The following is an 18957-nucleotide window of genomic DNA, read 5'->3' as shown; positions in this document are numbered from 1 at the left end:
GATAAAATTAATTTATATATCAAGTCCTAGTAATTTTCTGTGGGTCACGAATGTTTCTAAAATATAGTTCCTAAACCTTTTTTCTATTCTTTTCTCTTGTGGTTTCCAGATTTCAGATTAATAATATTGATTCAGCAACCTGTTGGGTTATGAATTATATTTTTAAATTTCTACAGAAAGAAATGAACACTATCATTGTGAACCATTTGAAATAGAAACAGAATTTCTTTTTCTCATTTTAGACTTCATCAGAATATGCCATAAATAAATATGCTTTATTTTCCTCCATAGTCCATATTAATAATTTACCTGCCAAGTCTGACTCCCACCACCTGAATGTAAGCCTCATAAGACAAGGAGTGCTCTTCTTGGAGGTGGCGTCCTCAGTCGCCCACAGCAGAGATTCATTAAATACTGTCAGACAGGGAGGGAGGCATGGGGGAAGATGCTGTGCCCTTTCCAGAGAACTTAGTATTTAAAAAATGGATGAGGGAATGGTGGTTAGAGAAATGGTTAACAGCATAGACTGGTCTTCCAAGATTTGACTCTTAATCATCACGATGGCCAGGTTAATGATGTACACCTTTAATCCCAGCCCTCTGGAGGCAGATACAGGTGGGTTTCTGTGAGGTCAGCCAGGGTCACATAGCGAGAGAGACCCTGACTTTAAAAAACAAAATCAAATCTTACAGTAATTAGCACAAATAAAGTATATAATTATAAGTACTTTGTTCAGTTTGTTTTGTCTTTTTTTAATATTAGAGTAGTTGGGAGGAGTCAGTAAGATGATGAGGAGTCTAAGGACCGTCTAGACCACACTCTACCTTATCTTAACAGAAGCACAAACATTAGGATGGCAGTGAAGCTAAGTGATGCATTTTCACATTTTCTTTTGTTTTGTTTTTTCTTGGTATGTGCTCATTGTACGTGGTCCTATGTTGCATCTAGACATTTATATAAGTATACAATATATCTTGATATATATCTTTTTTTTTTTTTGGTTATTTGAGACAGGGTTTCTCTGTGGTTTTGGAGCCTGTCCTGAAACTAGCCCTTGTAGACCAGGCTGGTCTCGAACTCACAGAGATCCGCCTGCCTCTGCCTCCCAAGTGCTGGGATTAAAGGCGTGTGCCACCACCGCCCGGCTATATATATAACTTGATAACATTCTCCCTATCCTCCTACGTTTTTCGTCCACTCTCAGCTGCCTTTTATTAGTCTTCCTTTATTCCCCTAGACACTTTCACTTCACTTCTACTTTTGATGTTCCATATACATATTTGACTTATGTAAACACTATAGTTCTTAAAAGTTAAGGTCTCTCTCTCTCTCTCTCTCTCTCTCTCTCTCTCTCTCTCTCTCTCTCTCTCTCACACACACACACACACACACACACAGCAAGAGTAACCTCATTTTCATTTAAAGTACTTTTTAGCCTTTTCATTATTGGAATTAAAGCATTTTACCATAGGTTTTTTTTTTTTAAAGATAATGTTATGGTGTGTGTGTGTGTGTGTGTGTGTGTGTGTGTGTGTGTGGTGCTGGAGGGTGAAATCCAGGCACAGCCTCAAGTCTTGTATGGTGGTTTGAATAAAAGCTTCCATAGGTTCATAGTGATAGCACTATTAGAGAAGGTGTGGGCTTGTTGGAGTAGGTGTGGCTTCATTGGAGAAAGTATGCCACTAGGGGAATGGACTTAGACATCTCAGAAGCTCACACTAGGTGGCTCACAGTCTCTTCATGCTGCCTGCCATTCCAGATGTAGAACTCTCTGCTCCCAAAGTCAGGATATGTCTCTCCTGGCTCTCGTATCTGTCCGCCCTCCATCTTGGCCATCCCATTCCCTCAAGTTCTCCTCAACCTTCCCTTCTCCCCTCCTCTTCCCTCTCTCTCCCTCCTTTTACCCCACCCCCACCAGCTCCCATGCTCCCAATCTTGTCAGGCCACCCTGTCTGTCTCCAACCCCCAGATGGGTCTATATATGTTTTTCTTTGGGTTCACCTTATTACTCAGCTTCTCTAGGATCCTGAACTATAGGCTTGATGCCCTTTGTTTATGCCAAGTATCCACTTATGAGTGAGTACATGCCATATTCATTTTGGGTCTGGGTTACCTCACTCAGGATAGTGTTTTCTAATTCCAAAGATTTACATGCAAAATTCAAGGTGTCATTATTTTTTACCACTGAGTAGTACTCTAATGTGTAGATGTGCCACACTTTCTTTATCCATTCTTCAGTTGAGGGGCATCTAGGTTGTTTCCAGGTTCTGGCTATTACAAATAGTTCTGCTATGAACATAGTTGAACAAATGCTTTTGTAGTATGATTGAGCATCTTTTGGTTATATTCCCAAGAGTGGTATTGCTAAATCCTGTTATAGGTTGATTCCCAATTTTCTAAGAAACCGCCACACTGATTTCCAAAGTGGTTGTACAAGATTGCATTTCCACCAGCAATGGATGAGTGTTCCCCTTACTATACATTCTTTCCAACATAAGCTATCATTGGTGGTTTTGATCTTAGCCATTCTGACAGGTGTAAGGTGGTATCTCAGGGTTGTTTTGATTTGCATTTCCCTGATAGCTAAGGAAGTTGAACATTTCCTTAAGTATCTTTTGGCCATTTGAAATTCTTCTGTTGAGCATTCTCTGTTTAGTTCAATATCACATTTTTTTTTAAATTGAGTTATTTAGAATTTTACTGTCTAATTTCTTGAGTTCTTTATATATCTTGGAGATCAGTCCTTTGTGTGATGTGGGGTTGGTAAAAATCTTCCTCATTCTTTAGGCTGCATTTTTGTCTTACTGACTGTGTCCTTTGCTTTACAGCTTCAGGGGATCCCATTTATTTATTGTTGCTCTTAGTGCTCTTAGTGTCTCTGCTAGTGGGATTATATTTAGGAAGTGGTCTCCTGTGCCCATGCATTGAAGACTACTTCCCACTTTCTCTTCTTTTAGGTTCAGTGTGGTTGGTTTTATATTGAGGTCTTTAATCCATTTGGACTTGAGTTTTGTGCATGCTGATAGATATGGATCTATTTTCATTCTTCTACATGTTGATATCCAGTTATGCCAGCACCATTTGTTGAAGATGCTTTCTTTTTTGCATTGTTTAATTTTAGTTTCTTTGACAAAAATCAGGTTTATAGGTGTTCATAGGTGTATGGATTAGTATCAGGTCTTCCATTTATCAATGTCTCTGTTTTTATGCCAATACCAAGCTGTTCTCATTACTGTAGCTCTATAATAGAGCTCGATGTCAGGGATGATAATGCCTCCGGCAGTTCCTTTATTGTACAGGATTGTTTTGGCTATCCTGGGTTTTTTATTTTTCCATATGAAGTTGATTATTGTTCTTTCAAGATCTGTAAAGAATTGTGTTGGGATTTTGATGGGGATTGCATTGAATCCATAGATTGCTTTTGGTAAGATTGCCATTTTTACTATGTTGATCCTTCCTATCCAAGAGCATGGGAGATCTTTCCATTTTCTGGTATCTTCAATTTCTATCTTCCAAGACGTAAAGTTCTTGTCAAATAGGTCTTTCACGTTCTTGGTTAGTGTTACCCCAAGATATTTGTTATTTGTGGCTATTGTGAAAGGTGATGTTTCTCTGATTTCTCTTTCAGCTTCTTAACCATTTGTGTACAGGAGGGCTACTAATTTTTTTGAGTTGATCTTGTAACCTGCCACATCACTGAAGGTTTTTATCAGTTGTAGGAGTACTTTGGTAGAGTTTTTGGAGTCACTTATATGTACTGTCATATGATCATATAGTTTTTTTCCTTTCAGTTTATTTATATGATGGATTACATTGATAGATTTTCATATGTTGAACCATCCCTTCATCTCTGGGATAAAGCCTACTTGATCATGATGAATGATTTTTTTTATGTGTTCTTCGTTTCAGTTTGCCAGCATTTTATTGAGAATTTCTACATTGATGTTCATTAGTGAGATTGGTCTGTAATTCTCTTTCTTGGTTGAGTCTTTGTATGATTTTGGTATCAGGATAACTATAGCCTCATAAAAAGTGTTGGAAATGTCTCTTCTGTTTCTAGTATGTGGAACACTTTGAGAAGTATAGGTATTAACTCTTCTTGGAAGTTCTGGTAGAATTCTACACTAAAACCATCCGTCCCTGGGCTTTTTTTTGGGGGGGGGTGATGACAGCTTCTATCTCCTTGCAGTTTATAGGTCTATTTAAATTGCTCACCTGGTCTTGATTTAATTCTGGTATATGGTATCTATCTAAAAATAGTCCATTTCTTCTACATTTTCCAATTTTGTGAAGTACAGGTTTTTGTAGTATAACCTAATGATTCTCTGAATTTCCTCAAGGTCTGTTGTTATGTCCCCTTTTCATTTCTGACTTTGTTACTTTGGATGTTTTCTCTCTCCCCTTTGATTAGTTTGGATAAGGGTTTGTCAATCTTCTTGATTTTCTCAAAGAACCAGCTCTTTGTTTCATTGACTCTTTGTATTGTTTTCTTCGTTTCTATTTTGTTGATTTCAGCCCTCAGTTTGATTATTTCCTGTCTTCTACTCCTCCTCGGTGAGTCTGCTTCTTTTTGTTCTGGAGCTTTCAGGTGGGCTGTTAAGTCAGAAATGTGACTTTCTCCAGTTTCTTTATATGGGCACTTAGTGCTATGAACTTTCCTCTTAGCACTACTTTCATAGTGTCCTATAGGTTTGGATGTGTTGTGCATTCATTTTCATTTAATTCAAGGAGGACTTTAATTTTTTTCTGTATTTCTTCCTTGAACCAGAGGTGGTTCAGTAGTTGACTGTTCAATTTCCATGAGTTTGTAAGCTTTCTCAGATTAGTATTGTTGTTAAATTCTAATTTTAATCCCTGGTGATCCGATAAGACACAAGTGGTTATTCCAATTTTTTTCTTTTTTTTTTTATTGAGAAAAGGAAAAAAAACAAGTTTCCACCTCCTCCCAGCCTCCCATTTCCCTCCCCCTCCTCCCACTCTTCTCCCCCTCCTCCCCCTCCTCCCCCTCCCTCTACTCTTCTCCCCCTCCCTCTCCAGTCCAAAGAGCAGTCAGGGTTCCCTGCCCTGTGGAAAGTCCAAGGTCCTCCCCCCTCCGTCCATATCTAGGAAGGTGAACATCCAAACTGGCTAGGCTCCCACAAAGCCAGCACATTAAGTAGGATCAAAACCCCATGCCATTGTCCTTGGCTTCTCATCAGCCCTCATTGTTCGCCATGTTCAGAAAGTCCGGTTTTATCCCATGCTTTTTCAGTCACAGTCCAGCTGGCCTTGGTAAGCTCCCAATAGATCAGCCCCACTGTCTCAGTGGGTGGGTGCACCCCTCGTGGTCCCGACTTCTTTGCTCATCTTCTCCCTCCTTCTGCTCCTCATTGGGACCTTGGGAGCTCAGTCCAGTGCTCCAGTGTGGGTCTCTGTCTCTATCTCCATCCATCACCAGATGAAGGTTCTATGGTGATATGCAAGATATTCGTCAGTATTGCTATAGGATAGGGTCATTTCAGGTTCCCTATCCTCAGCTTCCCAAGGCACTAACTGGGGACATCGCCTTGGGCTCCTGGGAGCCCCTCTAGGTTCAAGTCTCTTGCTAACCCTAAGGTGGCTCCCTTAACTAAGAATTGTGCTTCTGTGCTCCCCTATTCAACCTTCCTTTATCCCAATCATCCTTTTTCCCCAAGTTCCCCCCATCTTCCCCTTCTCCCTTTTCTCTCCCCATCTCCCTTACCCCATCCCACCCCACCCCCAAGATCCCAATTTTCTCCCCAGCAATTTTGTCTACTTCCCATAGCCAAGAGGATAACTATATGTTTTTCCTTGGGTTCACCTTCTTACTTAGCTTCTTTAGGTTCACCAATTGTAGACTCCGTGACCCTTATTTATGGCTAGAAACCAATTATGAGTGAGTACATCCCATGTTCATCTTTTTGGGTCTGGGTTACCTCACTCAGTATAGTGTTTTCTATTTCCATTCATTTGCTTGCAAAATTCGAGAAATCATTCTTGGGCTCTCTGCAGGGCCTCTACTCCCTGCATACTGCCTCTTTCTTCCTATCCCACCCAGCTTGCATCCAGAACCCTCCCCACTTCGGCCCCCCTGACCTCTTTCGGCACATAACATCACCCAGCCCAGCCTGTCTGGGCACTGGGTCCGAATCCTCAGGGCAACCAAGGGGTGGGAGTTCCTTTGTTTCTATAGCCTGCCTGCACCAAGCAAGGTAGACGCTTTGTTTAAGAGCTACCCAACCAGCACGGAGACCTGATCTGGGTGCCAGGAGAGCCAGCATTGGGGAGAGCCATCATTGGGCACGGAGATCAGATCTCGGCACCAGGAGAGCCATCACTGGGGAGAGCCATCACTGGGAAGGTACATCAGTAGGCAAGGAGTCCAATTTTTTTTTAATCTGTGGATGTTTGCTTTGTTACCAAGTATGTGATAAATTTTTGAGAAGGTTCCATGAGGTGCTGAAAAGAAGGTATATACTTTCCTGTTTGGGTGAAATGTTCTATATATGTCTGTTAAATCCATTTGATTCATTACATCTGTTAGTTCTCTTCTTTCTCTGTTAAGTTTCTGTCTGGTTGACCTCTCCATTTGCGAGAGAGGAGTGTTGAAGTCTCCTACTATTAGTGTGTGGTGTTTGATGTGTGATTTGAGTTCTAGTAATGTTTCTTTTACATATGTTGGTGCTCTTGTATTTGGGGCATAGATGTTCAGGACTGAGACTTCATCTTGATGAATTGTTCCTGTTATGAGTATAAAGTGTCCTTTTCCATCTCTTCTGACTGATTTTAGTTTGAAATCAATTTTGTTAGATATTAGGATAGCTACACCCATTTGTTTTTTAGGTTCATTTGATTGCAAAACCTATTCCCAACCCTTTACTCTGAGGTAGTGTCTGTCTTTGAGGTTGAGGTGTGTTTCTTGTAAACAGCAGAAGGCTGGATCCTGTTTTCATATCCATTCTCTTAGCCTATATCTTTTTATAGGCGAATTGAGTTCATTGATAGTAAGCAATTATTGATCAGTGGTTGTTAACTCCTGTTATTTTTCGGCAGTAGTGTGGTGTGTGTTTCCCTTCTTTGGGTTATGCTGGTGGGGGGGGGGTTTGTGGGTGTAGTTAGCTTCCTTGGGTTGAGGTTTTTCTTCTGTAAGGCTGGGTTTGTGGATATGTATTGTTTAAATTTGTTTTTGTCATGGAATGTCTTGTTTTCTCCTTCGATGGTGAATGAAACCTTTGCTAGGTATAGTAGTCTGGGCTTTTTTTTTTCTTTGTAACAATGTGTTTGAGAGTTTTATTTTTATCTTTTCAACATTTTATATAGTCACTCATTTTGTTTATTTTTAAAGACATTTGAACAATTAATAAAATTGTGTTCATTGTAGGTTTAATGTACTTTTGACAATTTACTGAAGATGTTTAGTATTTTCTAGTCCTTATTTGCCTGGAGTGGGAGAATCATGGCGACTTACTGATTCAGCTTCTTTCTCCCAGCATTCCGTTCTGTTTTCTTCGCCTACCTAAGGGTTGGCCTATCAAATGAGTCTAGGCAGTTTCTTTATTAAGAAGGAATCACTCCCACATCAATAAATGCTTTGTCAGATATGTTGGGATACATTTTCCTACTCCAGGCTTGCTTTGTTATAATCACAGCAGTACCTAGTCAGGAAAAGATGCTTTGCTTTAGATTCTCTGTGATTCCTTTCAGTGATCATGACTGGGGGTTTTATATCATATCTGACCCATGGAAAGGCAAGTTTCCCCCAGAAAGTTAAATCTTTTGTGATAATCCTACACTGCCTCTGATATAGTGCCTCCTTCTCCAATCTAATCTGCCAGCCTGTTTTCCACTACTGCTCTGATACTGCTGATTCCACTGCAAGTTTCTAGACTCCTCTTCCGATGTGGGCATCCGTTTCAGACTCCACTTCCTTAGAACTGTTGTCAGAAGTAAATGTTAGGGCTTTTATTTTTCCAAATATTTTTCTTCTATTAAAAGATTATCTGATTTTTCTTGGAAGTTTGTTAGTATGATGAATAACACTGACTGTTTCTAATATGTTAATACTAGTGATTAATTCCTGGAATAATTCTCCTCAGTCATGCTGCATTCTCTTTAAATGTTGCTGGATTAGAGTTGGAAGATTTTTAGTTTTAATGTTTGTACCTACGTTCATGAGAAATATTACTGTTTTTTTTTTCAAATTTATTTTTATTTTGTGTTCACTGGTGTTTTGTCCGCATGTATGTCTGTGTGAAGGTGTCAGAATCCCTGGAACTGGAGTTATGGACATCTGTGAGAAGCCAGCCGTTTGGGTGCTGGGGATTGAACCCGGTTCCTCTGGAAGAACCATCAGTGCTCTTAACTGCTGAGCCATTTCTCCAGCCCCAAGAAATGTTGCTCTTTTTATTTGTTTCCCTTTAATGTCTTTGGTTTTGGTATCAAAACATTCCAACAGACTTAGATAGACACTGTTTAAGGCAAAAATAGTAGGCCTGGAGAGATGACTCAGCAGTTAAGAGCACCAACTGCTCTCCAGAGGACCTGGGTTCAATTTCCAGCACCCACATTGCAGCTCACAACTGTCTGTAATCCAGTTCCATGGCATCTGACATCCTCACACAGACATATATGCAGACAAAACACCAATGTACATAAATACAAATAAATACATTATTTTTAAAAAGAGTATATCCGATTTTTCTAATTTTTATCAATTTTCAAGAGAAGGATATATTCAATTAAAATTGTCATTTTTTTCTGTTTGGTTTTTTTTTTTTTTTTTGTGACAGTGTTTCTCTTCATGACCCTGGCTGTCCTGGAACTTGCTCTCCAGACCAGGCTGGCTTCAAACTCAGAGATCCACCTGCATTTGCCTGCCAAGTGCTGTGATTAAAGGCATGCATCACCACATCCTGACCCGAATTTTGTCTGTGTTTAATATCGATAGCATTTTAGAGTATAGAGTCTTTGTACCAAGTGCAACAAATTATTGGTATCATTTTTAAAGGTGTCCTTGGAACATGTCTTTAGCTTATTCTTTGGTATTGGTCTGTTACATATTCATGTGCAAAGCAAGTATTGTTTTATTACTTCTTATTGTCTTATGATTTATCTAATACATATTTTTCTTGGCAGCTTCTATGTTTTTGAAACAGGCATTTGAAGGTGAATACCCTAAATTATTACGTCTTTATAATGACTTATGGAAGCGTCTTCAGCAGTACAGTCAAAATACCCAAGGAAATTTCAGTACAAGTGGAATTGCTGATCTCTATGTTGACCTCCCACTCATGGAAGACAATAGACAAGACATGTTCATACTGAAAAGGCCAGATTATGAGTATGTTTTATTTAATATGATTGAATGGGTCATTGGCATTTTATTAATTTTGTTTTCTATTTCCTTATAATTAGGACTTGAGGATATATTAAGTTGCTAAGTCAATCGGGTGACTGGTGTGTTTTGCAAAACTTGTACTGAGACTAAGCATTGTATCTTCTGCCAAAATGGGTTTTGAAGTTTAACACTATGCTGTGTAGTGAGAAACTGGGTGATAAGCAAATGCAGTCTTTGTCTTTGAGTTGATCTGGTGTGTTCTGAAACTGTCAGGGAAATAAATCTTAGGCTGGGGTAGTTCCTCAGACAGTGCTTTAGAAAACACTAAGTACGGTTAGATCTATCCCAGAAAATCCCTTCAGTTTCCACAAAGCACATATTTTGTAACCATCTTCAAGAACTACATTGGAAACCAATATATTGTGTCTATGAATTCTACCCTGCCAGCTTTCCACAAAAACTGATAAAGATTTCACATTTCTGTGTGAGTACCAGATTAAGTGATTAACTTTTCTCCAATTCTAAAATCCTGTTTATTTTCACAACACTGACTGAAGTAGCAATGGAGTCTTGTCACTTAGTTAGAAAAGCCGATGGGTAAGTTCTGGGTAATGTTAGCTGCTTGTTTCTCTTTCAGTGTCTTTCCTAGAACGGCTAGTTATGTCTGCTGGTACTAACTAATGAGGTACATCGCCAGGTTAGGCTGAATAGTAGGTTGTCTTCTCCATGGCTGTTCTGTGATAAAAGGCGGGCTAGCCAAAATGTGGTGCAAGAGGAGACGAAGCTACAGAAATTTAATAAGACATTGGCAAAGAAGTGACATAAAATACCATATTCAATATCAGTGTATTTCTGGCTTAGCTTTATTTTCAGTCCTTGCATATGTAGTAGGAAAGTACTGGATGTAGCACAAACCGGCGGGAATGATACTTTATCTTCAGAAGATAGAATTCTGATTTTGTACTTTTTTGCTAGTCAAGGTGTCTGTATAGTCTATGCTTTCATCATTATGGCACCTGAGAGAAACAACCCAAAGCACGAATGGCTTGTTTCCAGGTTCCTGTCCATGGCTAGGTGACTTCAGTGGTTTTAGGATCCTGGCAAGACAAGGCAAAATAATAATAATAATAATAATAATAATAATAATAATAATAATACGTCATGGAGGAAAGCATGGTGGAGGGAAGCAATCCACTTCAAAGTGGCCAGGGAGCAAACAGGAGAGAAGGGGCAGGGACAAGATATGCTCTCTAGGTCTTGCTCCCATTGATCTGCTTCTGCAGGACACTGCCATCACCTTTCTACCCTTCCCCCAGCAATCCATCCAGATGATGAAGCCATCAAGGATCTCATCCATTTATTAGATCAGCCCAAAAAAAGTTTGTGCAGCTTCCCAAAGCTCATTGCTGACAGATAGGCTCCCAATGCATGAGTCTGTGAGGGACATCTCATGTTCTAATCATAACAGTTTGGTTCTGACACAAAGGCATATTAGAATTCAAAGTGTAGAAAGAGATGCATTGTCAGGCAGTGGTGGTGCACGCCTTTAATCCCAGCACTTGGTAGGCAGAGACAGGTGGATCTCTGTGAGTTCTAGGCCAACGTGGTCTACAGAGCAAGAGCACATTCTAGGACAACCAAAGCTATAAAAAGAAGCCCTGTCTAAGAGAGAAAAAGAAAGAGGCGCCTTGTTTGTTAATTTGATTTTAAAAAGAAGTATAATGACCATTTAATACAGAAAGAGTAGTCGTTGGTAAATAACAATCTTTAGTCATATGCAAAAAATGAAGCTGGACCTTTTTCTGACTGTATGCAAAAATGAACTAAAAGTGGATGAAAGTCTTAAATGTACAGCATTAGTGTTAATAGATGGCTTAGCAGTTCTGAACGTTTATTGCTCACAAAGGACCCAAGTTCAGTTTGCAGTACCCACATGGTGGTGGTTCATAACCATTTGTAACTCCAGTTTCAGAGGACCTGATGCCTTCTTCTGAAGTTTGTGGGTACCAGTCATAGACACACACACACACACACACACACACACACACAATATGTGCGTACATGCATTGCATACATACATACATATATGTGTATATATACATACACACATACATGCAAACAAAACATAGACAGCATAAATCCTTAAAATTTTTTCATGTATAAAAGTATTGTTATAGGAGAATGTAATATGATTTGAGATATGGTAAAATATTCTTAGGTATGATATTGAAAGTCTAAGCAGAGAAAGAATATGTATGTGTGTGTGTATGCGTATGTATGACTGCCTCAAGATCACCAACAGTAGAAAATATTTGTGATTATATCTGAAATCTGGCTTGTGTTTAGACTACACAAAGAATATTTTCAATTCAATAATGAAAATACATTATCCAATTAAAAAGAGACAAAGGATTAAAATTGACATATCTCCCCAAAACATTGATGGCCTATAAATACATAAAAAGAGACTAAACATCAAGTAAGAAAAGGCAAATAAACCAAACCTCAAAGACTTCTATTTCATGCCGACTGGGTTGCTAATAGTCAGAGAGAGGTAGCAGAACACATTAGCAAGTATGTCGAGAAACAAGAGCCATTATATGCTGCTCTTGGAAATCTGAAATGACATAGGACTTTGAAAAGTAGTTTGGGGCTGGAGAGGTGGATCAGAATTTAAGAGCACTCAGTAAATAAGTTCTTTAAAAAATAAGGAGAAGGGGGAGGATGAAAAGAATGTAGTTGCTTGGCGTTTCTTCAAACTATTAAACAAACCATTTTTATATGACCATTATTTTCATTCTTAGGTCTGTAACCAGGAGAAAAAAAAGACATGTTCACACCAAAATTTGTATATAGCTGTGTGGTGGTGGTGCACACCTTCGATCCCGGCACTCGGGAGGCAGAGGCAGGTGGCTGTCTGTGAATTCGAGGTCAGCCTGGTTTACAAGAGCTAGTTCCAGGATAGCCAGGGCTGTTACACAGAAAAACTCAGTCCTTGAAAAACCAAATAAATAAATACATAAAATTTATATGCAAATGCTATGAGCTAAAAAATGGAAGTAACCTAAATATTCATTGCAATATCGATAAATGAAGAGTTTTATTCATAAATAAAAAGCTTTATCCATCAATGAACATTGTTTATTCATAAAAGGAAATGAAGCACTAATATGTGTCAATGAAGAATTGAGAACATGGGTAAACTTTGAAAAACTGCATCATGCTAAATGAAAGAAACCAATGGTAAAGCATACCCACCATTCATATGAAGATATAGAATAAAGATACCCAAGGAAATTAAATGTATCTTAGTGGTCATACAGAGCTGGGCGTGAAGTATGTATGTATGTGTGTTGGTTGAGGTGGGTGATAGACAAGGTTTGGGAGGTACCTTAGAGACAGGGATTCTCTGTGTAGCCCTGCCTGTCCTGGAGCTCTGGCTATAGAGCAGAATGGATTCAAATTCAGATTCTCTGCCTCCCAAGTGCTGGGATTAAAAGTGTGTGCCACCTTGCCAGCTTCTTTTTCTATTTTTCTAAATTTATTTATTTTATGTGTATGAATACCTGCATTTATGTATGCAGACCATGTGGCTATGGAATCATATGTAGCTGTAATTATAGGTGTTTGGGAGCCTTCATGTAGGTCTTGGGAAATCAACTCAGGTCCTCTACAAGAACTACCAATACTCTTAATCACTGAGCTATTGATTAATTGTGCTGATTGATGATTGCAGGGATTTTAAATATACAATTATTAAGCTTAGATGTTAAGAAAATGAAATGCATAATATGTAAATTTATTTTAATAAAGCTCTTTTTAGTGGAAAACAAAGAGGTACATTATATTTTTCTGAAAACTTTTATTATTTTAAAATAAATTAAATCTACTTCTTAGATTAAAATAATAAATAGGATTGTCATGTGGAAGACAAACAAATTGTAAGTAAAATAAAATAGAACTTGCCAGTTGAGGAAAGTTATAGTCGTCGGTTTTGGTCAGTGAGACTACAGTGGTGGAGCTGTGGGGTGGGCTTCAGGCCTCTTGATACTGCGCGTTGTCGAATGGTCAATGGCGTTTGCTTTCTCCCTGATAGCTCACTTTCACCGCCATTCTATACTGAGCTCATGACTGAGTTAAAAAAAATGTGTGTCCGAATGTTCTGATCAAATGTATTTCTGTGTGCCATCTACATGCCTAGTACCCATGCAGGCAAGAAAAGGGCATTGGACCCCTTGAAACCGGAGCTAAAGAAGTTGTGAGCTGCTGTGTGGGTGCTGAGAGTTGAACCCAGCTCCTCTGGAAGAGCAGCCAATGTTCTTTTTTTTTTTTTTTAATTTTTTTATTGATAAAAGGAGGATAAAGAAAAGAAAAAAAACAAATTTCCACCTCCTCCCACCAGCCTCCCATTTCCCTCCCCCTCCTCCCACTCTTCTCCCCCTCCTCCCACTCTTCTCCCCCTCCTCCCACCCCTCTCCCCTTCCCCCCACTCCTCTCCCCCTCCCTTTCCAGTCCAAAGAGCTGTCAGGGTTCCCTGCCCTGTGGTACGTCCTAGGTCCATATCTCCATCCATATCTAGGAAGGTGAACATCCAGACTGGCTAGGCTCCCACAAAGCCAGCACATTAAGTAGGATCAAAACCGCGTGCCATTGTCCTTGGCGTCTCATCAGCCCTCATTGTTCGCCATGTTCCGAGAGTCCAGTTTTATCCCATGCTTTTTCTGGTAACAGTCCAGCTGGCCTTGGTGAGCTCCCAGTAGATCATCTCCACTGTCTCAGTGGGTTGGGTGCACTCCTCGTGGTCCCGACATCTTTGCTCATGTTCTCACTCCTTCTGCTCCTCATTGGGACCTTGGGAGCTCAGTCCAGTGCTCCAGTGTGGGTCTCTGTCTCTATCTCCATCCATCGCCAGATGCAAGTTCTAGGATGATATGCAATATATTCGTCAGTATTGCTCTAGGGTAGGGTCATTTCAGGTTCCCTATCCTCAGCTGCCCAGGGAACTAACTGGGGACCTCAGCTTGGGCACCTGGGAGCCCCTCTAGGGTCAAGTCTCCTGCCCACCCTAAAGTGGGTCCCTTAACTCAGAATTGTGGTTCCGTGCTCCCCTATCCAACCTTCCTTTATCCCGATCCTCCTGTTTCCCCAAGTCCACCCTCCTTCCCTTCTACCTTTTCTCTCCCCATCTCCCCTAACCCCCATCCCACCCCACCCCCAAGATCCCACTTTTCCCCCCGGCAATTTTGTCTACTTCCCTTATCCAAGAGGATAACTATATGTTTTTCCTTGGGTTCACCTTCTTACTTAGCTTCTTTAGATTCGCCTATTGTAGACTCCGTGAACCCTATTTATGGCTAGAAACCAATTATGAGTGAGTACATCCCATGTTCGTCTTTTTGGGCCTGGGATACCTCACTCAGGATAGTGTTTTCTATTTCCATCCATTTGCATGCAAAATTCGAGAAGTCATTGTTTTTTACCGCAGCGTAGTACTCTAGTGTGTATATATTCCATACTTTCTTCATCCATTCTTCCATTGAAGGGCATCTAGGTTGTTTCCAGGTTCTGGCTATTACAAATAATACTGCTATGAACATAGTTGAACAAATGCTTTTGACATGTGATAGAGCATCTCTTGGGTAAATTCCCAAGAGTGGTATTGCTGGGTCCAGGGGTAGGTTGATCCCGAATTTCCGGAGAAACCGAAACACTGACTTCCACAGTGGTTGCACAAGATTGCATTCCCACCAGCAATGGATGAGGGTACCCCTTCCTCCACAGCCTCTCCAGCAAGGCTATCCTTGGTGTTTTTGACTTTAGCCAATCTTACAGGTGTAAGATGATATCTCAAAGTTGTTTTGATTTGCATTTCCCTGATCGCTAAGGAGGTTGAGGATGACCTTAAGTGTCTTTTGGCCATTTGAACTTCTTCTGTTGAGAATTCTCTGTTCAGTTCAGCGCCCCATTTTTTAATTGGGTTAATTAGCATTTTAAAGTCTAGTTTCTTGAGTTCTCTATATATTTTGGAGATCAGACCTTTGTCTGTTGCGGGGTTGGTGAAGATCTTCTCCCAGTCAGTAGGTTGCCTTTGTGTCTTAGTGACAGTGTCCTTTGCTTTACAGAAGCTTCTCAGTTTTAGTAGGTCCCATTTATTCAATGTTGCCCTTAATGTCTGTGCTTCTGGGGTTATACCTAAGAAGCGATCGCCTGTGCCCATCTGTTGTAGGGTATTGCCCACTTTCTCTTCAATCAGATTCAGTGTTTTCGGGCTGATATTGAGGTCTTTAATCCATTTGGACTTGAGTTTTGTGCACGGTGATAGATATGGGTCTATTTTCATTCTTCTACAGGTTGACATCCAGTTGTGCCAGCACCATTTGTTGAAGATGCTTTCTTTCTTCCAATGTAAACTTTTAGCTCCTTTATCGAAAATGAGGTGTTCATAGGTTTGTGGGATAAAGTCCGGGTCTTCTATACGATTCCATTGGTCGACTTCTCTGTTTTTATGCCAGTACCACCCTGTTTTCATTACTGTAGCTCGGTAATAGAGTTTGAAGTCAGGGATGGTAATGCCTCCAGAAGATCCTTTATTGTATAGGATTGTTTTGGCTATCCTGGGTTTTTTGTTTTTCCATATAAAGTTGATTATTGTCCTCTCCAGATCTGTGAAGAATTTTGATGGGATCTTGATGGGGATTGCATTGAATCTATAAATTGCCTTTGGTAGAATTGCCATTTTTACTATGTTGATCCTCCCAATCCAAGAGCAAGGGATGTCCATCCATTTTTTGGTATCCTCATCAATTTCTTTCTTCAATGCCTTAAAGTTCTTGTCAAATAGATCTTTCACTTCCTTGGTTAGATTTACCCCAAGATATTTTATGCTGTTTGTGGCTATCGTGAATGGAGAAGCTTCTCTGATTTCCCTCTCTGCTTCCATATCCTTTGAGTATAGGAGGGCGACTGATTTTTTGGAGTTGATCTTGTATCCTGCCACATTACTAAAGCTGTTTATCAGCTGTAAAAGTTCTTTGGTGGAATTTTGGGGGTCGCTTATGTACACTATCATATCATCTGCGAATAACGAAAGTTTAACTTCTTCATTTCCAATTCGAATCCCCTTGATCCCATTATGCTGTCTTATTGCTATTGCTAGAACTTCCAGCACTATATTGAAGAGGTATGGCGAAAGTGGGCAGCCTTGTCGTGTTCCTGAGTTAAGCGGGATGGCTTTGAGTTTCTCTCCATTTAATATGATGTTAGCTGTCGGCTTGCTGTATATAGCTTTTATTATATTCAGGTATGACCCTTGTATCCCTAATCTCTCCAAGACTTTTAACATAAATGGATGTTGAATTTTGTCAAATGCTTTTTCAGCATCTAATGAAATGATCATATGGTTTTTTTCTTTCAGTTTATTTATATGATGGATTACATTGATAGATTTTCGTATGTTGAACCAGCCCTGCATCTCAGGAATGAAGCCTACTTGATCATAATGGATAATTTTTCGGATGTGTTCTTGGATTCGGTTTGCCAGTATTTTGTTGAGGATTTTTGCGTCCATATTCATGAGTGAGATCGGCCTGTAATTCTCTTTCCTGGTTGAGTCTTTGTGTGGTTTTGGTATCAGAGTAACTGTAGCTTCATAAAAGGAATTTGGTAATGACCCTTCTGTTTCTATATTGTGGAATACATTGAGGAGTATAGGTATTAGGTCTTCTTGGAAGTTCTGGTAGAATTCCGCATTGAAACCATCTGGCCCTGGGCTTTTTTTGGTAGGGAGGTTTTTGATAACAGCTTCTAGTTCTTCGCGACTGACTGGTCTGTTTAGCTTGTTCACCTGGTCCTGATTTAATTTTGGTAAATCGTATTTATCTAAGAAAGTGTCCATTTCTTTTACATTTTCCAGTTTAGTGGCGTACAAGCTTCTGTAGTAAGATCTAATGACTCTCTGAATTTCCTCTGTGTTTGTGGTTATGTCCCCCTTTTCATTTCTGATCTTATTAATTTGCAAATTTTCTCTCTGCCGTTTGATTAGTTTGGATAGGGGTTTGTCAATCTTGTTGATTTTTTCCAGGAACCAGCTTCTTGATTCATTGATTCTTTGGATTGTTTTTTGTGTTTCTATTTTGTTGATTTCAGCCCTCAGTTTGATTATTTCCAGTCTTCTACTCCTCCTAGGTGAGTCTGCTTCTTTTTTTTCTAGAGCTTTCAGGTGGGCTGTTAAGTCTCCAATATGTGCTTTCTCTGTTTTCTTTAAGTGGGCACTTAGTGCTATGAACTTTCCTCTCAGGACTGCTTTCATAGTGTCCCATAAGTTCGAGTATGTTGTTTCTTTATTTTCATTGAATTCCAGGAAGACTTTAATTTCTTTCTTTATTTCCTCCTTAATCCAGGTATGGTTCAGTAGTTGACTGTTCAGTTTCCATGAGTTTGTAGGCTTTCTGGGGGTAGCATTGTTGTTGAATTCTAACTTTAATCCATGGTGGTCTGATAAGACACAGGTGGTTAGTAATATTTTTTTGTAGCTGTGTAAGTTAGCTTTGTTACCAAGTATGTGGTCAATTTTCGAGAAGGTTCCATGAGCTGCAGAGAAAAAGGTATATTCTTTCCTATTTGGGTGGAATATTCTATAGATGTCTGTTAAGTCCATTTGCTTCATTACCTCCATTAATTCTCTAATTTCTCTGTTAGGTTTCTGTCTGATTGACCTGTCCATTGGTGAAAGAGGAGTGTTGAAGTCTCCTACTATTAGTGTGTGCGGTTTGATGGCTGCCTTGAATTTTAGCAATGTTTCTTTTACATACGTGGGTGCTTTTATATTAGGGGCATAGATATTCAGGATTGAGATTTCTTCCTGATGAATTTTTCCTGTTATGAGTATAAAATGTCCCTTTCCATCTCTTTTGATTGATTTAAGTTTGAAGTCAACTTTGTTAGAAATTAGTATGGCCACACCTGCTTGTTTCTTAGGTCCATTTGCTTGATAAGCCTTTTCCCAGCCCTTTACTCTGAGTAGGTGCCTGTCTTTGTGGTTGAGGTGTGTTTCTTGTAGACAGCAGAATGTTGGATCCTGTTTTCGTATCCAGTCTCTTAGCCTGTGCCTTTTTATAGGTGAGTTGAGTCCATTGACATTAAGAGATATTAATGACCAGTGGTTGTTAACTCCGGTCACTTTTTAAGTAGTAGGGTTTGTGTGTTTCCCTTCTTTGAGTTGCGCTGGTGAAGGGTCTCTAGATGTCTGAGTTATTGAGGTCTTTGTTGGACTCCTTGGTTAGTGATTTTCCTTCTATTATTTTCTGTAAGGCTGGATTTGTGGCTACGTATTGCTTAAATTTGTTTTTATCCTGGAAAATTTTGTTTTCTCCATTTATGGTGAACGAAAGCTTGGCTGGATATAGTAGTCTGGGCTTGCATCCATGGTCTCTTAGTTTTTGCAGTACATCTATCCAGGACCTTCTGGCTTTCATGGTTTCCATAGAGAAGTCAGGTGTAAGTCTGATAGGTTTACCTTTATAAGTAAGTTGGCCTTTTTCCTTTGCGGCTCTTAATATTCTTTCTTTATTCTGTATATTTTGTGTTTTGATTATTATATGGCGAGGGGATGTTTTTTTTTG

General features: G+C 39.6%; 1 protein-coding gene across 2 annotated transcripts in view; it reads left to right on the top strand.

Moving 5' to 3' along the window:
- Cog5 (component of oligomeric golgi complex 5) overlaps positions 1 to 18957 on the top strand; it is a 244496-nt gene that overhangs the window by 167714 nt on the left and 57825 nt on the right. For both annotated transcript variants that reach the window (XM_075948492.1, XM_075948493.1), the window contains exon 12: positions 9136 to 9340. In XM_075948492.1, coding sequence (XP_075804607.1) covers positions 9136 to 9340 — 205 coding nt within the window. The remainder of the gene's footprint in view (positions 1 to 9135; positions 9341 to 18957) is intronic.

The sequence above is a fragment of the Microtus pennsylvanicus genome, chromosome 14 (assembly GCF_037038515.1).
Source record: "Microtus pennsylvanicus isolate mMicPen1 chromosome 14, mMicPen1.hap1, whole genome shotgun sequence".
NCBI lineage: Eukaryota > Metazoa > Chordata > Mammalia > Rodentia > Cricetidae > Microtus > Microtus pennsylvanicus.
This window is presented reverse-complemented; position numbering and strand designations above follow the sequence as displayed.